Below are 7,500 nucleotides of genomic sequence, written 5' to 3' on the forward strand. Positions count from 1 at the left end.
AGTCGTTTTCTTCCATTTTCGGAAGGCGCGAAGCGCCGTAAGCGTGATGCTCGCGTGTGAAGCGCGCGAGCCTCGTAGGGTGTGTGAGAAAGTTTCTACACTCGCTCCAGACCTTTCGTTTGAATGTTTATCGCGTTGCTTGCGTTCGTAAAAAAATACGACTGTTTTGCAGTCTATTTAACGTTACACCGGCATAGCAGAGGTCATATGTTCGGATCCCTTTTAAACAATAAAAACAATACATACTTAATTGACCACTCCCCACTCACTGTTAAGAATCCTAACTGGCCGGGGACAAATCAGTTGGCTATTTACAAGTGTAGCTGAGAAGTTGAACCAGGGACTACCTGGAACAAATTCAACCAGTGGTCAGAATGTTTCTTTAACCCGGGATACCCGGATATCAAGAGAGGCGCCCTAGCCACTGGAGCGCACTGCCCAGTTTTTTTTACAAGAGACAATTGTTTAATTGTCGAGATAAGTACGGGGATCACTTTAACCCCCACTTCAAATAGATACGTTTCGGTGTTTGATATCTCTGTATTTTCGATTTAATTCTGCAGGTCGGTTCTTCGCTTCAGCTGCGTATAATTGTTTCGCAAGCCAAGGAGATTGCGACAAAATCGGAACATTTGTCGACGGCCTTCCTCAAGACTCGATAATACTGGTTGCAATACAAGAGTCTGGCGCTACAAGTAGCAACAGGCCTCCTTCAAGTAAACTTCAGGAACTGGGCTCCCCGAATATAGGCTTCGTTGTCGAGAACACGGCTTACGCTTTGATTGGTTACAAGGGAAACAAGACTGTAGACTGGAAACAAGATTTGTTTAAGGGTGATGGTTCTGGGCCTGCTGAAATCGTAGCCGTTATTCCAATCCAGTGCTCCTACATGCCATCACGTAAGGCTTATTTTAAATCGGTTTGAAATTGAGTATCTGGAAACCAATCGGCTAATATAAGAGAAGCAATGGTTGTTAGGCACTTTTCCGCGCCGTCGTGGAAGCGAAGTGTTCTTTTCTCATCCACTTCACAAACTTCTCATTTTTTCCATTTCTATTTTTTCCAGAGTACGGGAGGAAAATCTACCATAATGTATAACACATTGGCAAAGCGCTTGTTTTTGCGATGGAAACTTATAGTTTTTGAGGTTTCTGCTGTCGTTGATCACGCACTCTATATCCGTGTACAGTTATTGCACCTACATGCTGACCATATAGCAGTTATTTTCGATTTTAGTGCAGTAAAAAAACCTAAGTAATTCCTCAAGTTAGGCCAGTCACACGCACGCAACCTAGCCTAAAATGAGCCAATCACAACAGTGCGATTGCATGCAAAAGAAAAGACTACCACCACGGCAACGACAACGCCACAAAGCAGGGTTATGATCGGTTAAGAAAGGAAAATACTCACGTGCTGCACGTGTGGCACGAATATCCGTGCATTTCATTGTCGCACTCCACGCTAACAACAACGTAAAATCAACTAATTTTATAGGTTTTGACGACAACGTGAGCATTTAACAATGAGCCATTCATTTTATATTTTTACTTTAAACCCGCTCGTACCCATCCAGGTACAGGATAGTTCTCCCGTATTGTACAAGGTGAAAAAAACGAATAACTGAATCGCGAATTTACTCTTGCGATAGCGTCAAGTTATATTATGGAGTGACGTATTTGTTGACCGTGACGTTGCCGTTTTTTTGCTTAAACTCCCCAATGGGAGGGCAAGTACACGGTTAATAGGACAATCACATGACTTTTGGAGGGCATATACTTAATTTGTGGCCCGAGTAGCATCATTAAGGCCAAATCGTACAAATTCATTTAATAAGAAATGAATGTTTAACAGAGACATGGCATGAAACTATGATATGGAAAGTTGTAGCTACAACACGATCAGCTAAACAAGAGCAAAAATTGAGGGAAGAAAGCAAGAAAACTCATTCGCAAAAATTCGCGCCAACTCTGGTATTAAAATGGTATTCTCAGGATACCAAGCGAAGTTGTTTGACATCTCTGCAGCCAATCAGAATCAGGGCGGTAAATAAATTTTCAGGCCGAGCATTTCCCGCTTGGCCCGCAAAAAGGCGCGTTTTAAAGATCGCAGTTTGTCATTTGGCCGGGCGTATTGATAGTAATCCTGGTTTTAGCTCTTGTGGCTAGACATTTACGCCATTCACCAACCGTGATAACGGAATTGAAGCATTAATAGACAAATAGATTTCAAATCTCAATCCTAAACAGTTTCATTTTCGGTTTTCGTCGGATTTGTTTTCAGTGTCCACAACTTGCAGCCCATTTAACGTGGCAGCTAAGAAGTATGGAGGCAACTGTCTGAACGAGTCTTCAAGCAGTGGTGTCTCAACCACATGCGAAAATACAATCGACGAAAATGTCAGCTCTGGCTGGGAATCAGCGCCCAGTGGAACAGTAGGCTCTTTCATAAAAATTGACCTCCATACCATCTTTACCATCAACAAGCTACGAATTATGCAAAATGTCTCAGGGCGTCAAATAAAAGAGATTCTGATGGAGTTCAGCGACTGTTCCTCTGAAAAGGTAAGATCGGAATTCTGATCAAACTAAAACCAAAAGCAAACGCTCGTTTAGAATCATAGAGGATAGTTGACAAACGGAGGGAAGCAGTGCGGCGCTTTGATTAGGTCGCTTGCCTTGAGATTCGTTGAATTTGATCGCGGTAGTCTGAGGTTTAACTTTGCTGCTGCACTTGTAACAGTTGTTCTTGTTGTTGTTTTGTTCTGTCATTTCTTTGATGTTTCATTGGCCCTGAAAAGCCCTAAAGGAGAGCGGTGAACTAAGTAGATATATGCACGTAACATTAGCGAGTTGTTATCCTTGCTAGCTTTAATTGTAAATCTGATAAAGACTATGGGTGAGACCGCAGGATGGGAGAGGCATTATTTTACGCTATCGTGATAGTTTCGTGATTCAAATAGGTATTTTACGCCTGTGGTGAGCACAGATTTATTTTAACACTTTCAAATTAACGTCAGATAATTTTTTTTGCAGATCTTATTGGCAGCAAATAAATCAGATTTCCAGGAATTCACATTCTTGTCTCGCCAAGCAAAGTGGATAAAGTTTACAGTGAATAAAGTGTACGGAGACAGCGGTGCAGTTGGGATCAAGGAAATAGAGATCTACAACGAACTCTGTAATCAAAGTAAGTACGTCTTAAGGGCCTATCTTGAAATTATAGGCACGCAATACGTGGGGGTACGTCCGTTTAAATGGTAGCAGAATGATATTGTAAAATTTGCGTCACTCAATCCCTTATAACCGTTAATAGAGACAGAAGATATTGCTTCTACAGTCCTAGACAAATTACACTGGCATACTCTGCTGCAATCACACGCTATCCATGAAACGGATATCCTGATCGCAGGATAGCTTTCATCGAACAGTGCTTCTTGCCAAACTGGCAGGAAAAGGCTTTTCGCGCTCAAATTTTGAAATCGCTTTCCCCACAGAAGTGTTCGTTACGTAGGTTAAGGATACAGTGAAGCATCTTTTAACAAACCTCATATATTTTATATTTTAGAAACGATTTGTGATGTTGTACAACTTAAACCAAACGTGTTATCATCCCGGTATCGCTTATTTACAACGAAATTCCCGCTCATGATTCACGCCGATGACCAAGTTCATGTGCTCCTCACGAAAGAATCGCGTGCCTCTAGCTCACGTTATGAGATTATCATTGGTTCAGTGGCCAACAAAGACTGCGTGTTGAAACGAATTGAAAATGGCACGAGTGAAGAACTGGCGAGGCGAGACATTGTCGGACATTTAAGAGAAAACGAGACACTATCATTTTGGATTGAAGTGGAAAAAGACAGACTGCTTTTTGGCTCTGGAGAACAGGTAAAGACCGTTTAAAGGTCATAAAGAGAACTGACTATTGTAACCTCTTGAGATTTCTTTCCGCTTGCTGGTTCCCGTTTTCCCGAATTTAAACTATGCTGAGTTATTTGAGAAGTGGAAAGCTCTTTGCGTGGAAACTTGTTATGAATTTTTAACAGCAAAAGATTGGGTTTTGAGACAATCCCTTTACATTTTTGTTAACTCTGGGCAAAGAATCGCTCTACTAAACGGTTCAGGAGGCCTGCGTGATTGAACGGATTTTAACAAGAGGGTCAGGATGGGGGTACTGGAATCTCAGCAATCAGAGAAATTTTCATCCATTTCTCAGCTGCCAGCTAAATTTTGGCCGTTTCGCGGCTAACAGTTAAAAAACACATCAACAATTCTCAGATATTAGTTAAAAAAAAAAATCGTTCCTCAGCTAACACTTGAAATTTTCCGAGTCTCAGCTATCAGTTAACCCCATCAATACCCTCTAATAATAATTTGTAGATAGACGACGAATTCTGTTTTTGTTCATCATTCATGTAAGTGGCCCAGAGTGTAACTAACATATCCTGCATTACATTTGGAGCTGACATCTAAATTGATGATAGCGAAAAATCTCCCGCCACTAACTTTCAAAGCCAATTAGAAGGAACTTCTAAGTCACGTGTTCGTTGCCACGGAATTTTCGCGCGTTTTTAACCTGCTAAAATTATGATTAGTTCTTTTCATAGTCATCGTCTGTACTGATTGGCCTGAAGAGTCACCTCGAATGTTGAACATTGATCGCTGAGAATGTTGCATTGCGCCCCCATTAAAAATCGATATGGGACTGGGATCACTTTGTTGAAGTCTTACAATTATTATGTATTTTTGTACTAAAGATTTACCTGTACTGGAGAGATGCAAAACCTATCAAGATAAAGTATGCCTTCTTCCTTACTAATAGTTCAGCTGCGACACTGCACATTTGTGGACGCACTGGTAAGTTTAATAAATACCCTGTTTATCAAGGAACAGATTTTGAGTTTAAATCAGAGGCGTAAAGCTTAACGATTCACAGATCCAGTGACAATTGCACATGGGAGTCGGATACAATTTAAAAGCAAAAGCCGATAATCAACTTTACTTTTAGCGAAAGGGGCTGGCCCTGCCTTCACCGATGTCACATGGCTTAGATTCTCGCACTCGGTGTCACGTGCGAGTTGAGTTCTCTTTTTTGCTCTAAACCCTTCCTGGTAAGGTTTTGGATTTCGTGTATCCCAGTCTTCTTCTTTCTTCAAAAATCAACGATATTCGAGTTCTATATGAATTCAGGGGTAGAAAATCCACTTACAGTATGTTCTGGATTGAAAGCCTTAGCAAAAAATTTGCCAGCAAACATTTGTTGCAAAAGTCGCAATGATTTTCGTCTGAAACAACAAAATGCCTACCAACAACAGGAAATTAGAGGTATCATTGCCAATTTAAATTAATGACAATGATTATAATGGTGGTGAAACTGACACTGATGATTTTTTTTAAAATATTGTTGTCATTACATGTTGTGTTAGGTGGTTTTTACGTAAAGTCATCGCCGCCATGTTGAATGGCATTAACAATATATGTATCATTAGCATTTGATGGGCATCATCAGCATTTGTACAATTCCCCGTTGTTATCTGTTTTCAAGGGCTTTGTTGCAAATTACGTGAAGCATAAACAATAGACCTTTTGTAAATTTTGTTTTCCCAATACAGATCATGTGATAATACTCAGGCGGTTTGGTCCTTTGTTTTGTTCATTAAAAAGAGTGCATACAGACATATTCATGCTTGCATGTACTCTTTTTAATGAACAAAACAAAGGACCAAACCTCCTGAGTATTATCACATGATCTGTATTGAGAAAACAAAATTTACAAGTGAGAAAGGTCTATAGGCCACTTTGGAAAATACCATAATACTCTTTGTTTGTCCCCCCATATTTTGCATAAGCATTGTTTTTGTTTTCTCTTGGGACCATTGTGAGTCCTAGGAGAAACTGGAAACAATGCTTATGCAAAATTTTAGGGGACAAACAAAGAGTATTATGATATTTTCTTATTGTCTATTATCATGTGAGAGAGGATGTTGCGTTGTTATGATGTTGTTGATTCTGAAATGGACTGTGAAAAAGTGAAAACAATAGAGCCTAAAAAATCTAATCTTCATAGTAAATACAAATTGAATTCCCAATTTTAGAGCGAGTTTCAATCGGGTGTCGTAAACCAAAACCAAAGTAATTACTTTGGCCACTCGAAAAGGACGGAGACAATCCGGTAAACCAATCAAAACTCGAAGTAATTACAATTAGCCGACAAAAAGCTCAGGAAAATGAGCACGAGCAAGCTACGATTGGTTTTGGTTTCAGTTCTGATTGGTTGAAAAAGTGGTGCGAGAACTTTGAACCAATCACTGAGTGAAGTAATGCAAAACCAAAGTAATTCGTTAATTACTTTCCACACTCAATTGAAAGCTGCTCTAATATTCAATTAGATCAGTGCTACATGGATGCAGGTCATTATTGGCCCTTGGACAAGCCGGCAGTTCGGGATTTCAACAATAAAGGGGTCACAATGGGAAAGATCCATGGTGCAGGAATCATACAAAAAGCATCTTTATCCAACCTGGGCTTTGCTCCGCTAGCTCTTGCTCTTGATGGAGTATCCTCTTGGCTTCATCTCGGAGACTTTCCAAATAGCTGTATCAGCGACCCGTTACAGTGCCCTGATGGAGTTTCTCTGAGTTTCAAAATGCTTGTATCTGGATACGGGACAGGATATCTGTTCTCTTCTGCGGCCATCAATGTGTACTACAACGATACCACTGTCCATTTTGCCCTGCAAGTCAAGGAGAAACTTTGGGAGGTGAAGTCCTTCTATAGGAAATTAATGTGGCAGACAGTTGCAATGAGTTGGAGCAGAGAAAATGGTTTAAATGCTGTCATTCTTGGGGATGGCACTCATGTTCTGCGTGACACCACTGGAAGGACTGTCACGCTATCTACCACGTCACACACCGTAGTTATGATCGGTCGGCCAGTGGTCAAAAAGGCCATGTACGCTGAGGCTAAGATAAGAGATGTTGCACTTTGGACTGAGGAGCTCCCAGTGGAAAGGTCTTCAAAACTTCATTCCTGCAATGGTAAGCTTGAAAAATGATAAGGAACTCTTGAATTACACCCGAAAGTACCTAGACTAGCAACATGCTGTCCTAACGTAGAACGAATCGCGATATTTTTTGTGCGTGGCCAATTTTTTTTAAAGTTCAGAACAAGATGTCCCCAAATGATTGTCTGCTCCCACCCTTCCCCGGAATAATAATTGCTCTTTCCGGTCTTCTCCGCGATAAACTGTCAAGAAAATAAACAAGTGAAAAAGCACGTTTTAAGTGTTCTTTACTTAAGTAGCATGAATGGACATTATTCGAACGTATTTAACTAAATCCTCGGATGTAATTGTGCTGTACTCGAAAATACCAAGATAAAATTCTCATGCGTTTGACTAAAATAACGTAGGTATATATACGTTTCAACGACATTTGGTTTGAATTCAGCTAAGCTACGCATAGGGTTTATTGGTCAGAATTTCTTAGCTTTTAATAAGACC

General features: G+C 40.4%; 1 protein-coding gene across 1 annotated transcript in view; it reads left to right on the forward strand.

Moving 5' to 3' along the window:
• LOC137969396 (polycystin-1-like) overlaps positions 1-7,500 on the forward strand; it is a 75,780-nt gene that overhangs the window by 12,900 nt on the left and 55,380 nt on the right. The window contains exons 4-9 of the mRNA XM_068815612.1: positions 564-899; positions 2,281-2,561; positions 3,033-3,186; positions 3,565-3,887; positions 4,757-4,856; positions 6,389-7,036. Coding sequence (XP_068671713.1) covers positions 564-899; positions 2,281-2,561; positions 3,033-3,186; positions 3,565-3,887; positions 4,757-4,856; positions 6,389-7,036 — 1,842 coding nt within the window. The remainder of the gene's footprint in view (positions 1-563; positions 900-2,280; positions 2,562-3,032; positions 3,187-3,564; positions 3,888-4,756; positions 4,857-6,388; positions 7,037-7,500) is intronic.

Source organism: Montipora foliosa, chromosome 9 (genome assembly GCF_036669935.1).
Source record: "Montipora foliosa isolate CH-2021 chromosome 9, ASM3666993v2, whole genome shotgun sequence".
NCBI classification, from domain to species: domain Eukaryota; kingdom Metazoa; phylum Cnidaria; class Anthozoa; order Scleractinia; family Acroporidae; genus Montipora; species Montipora foliosa.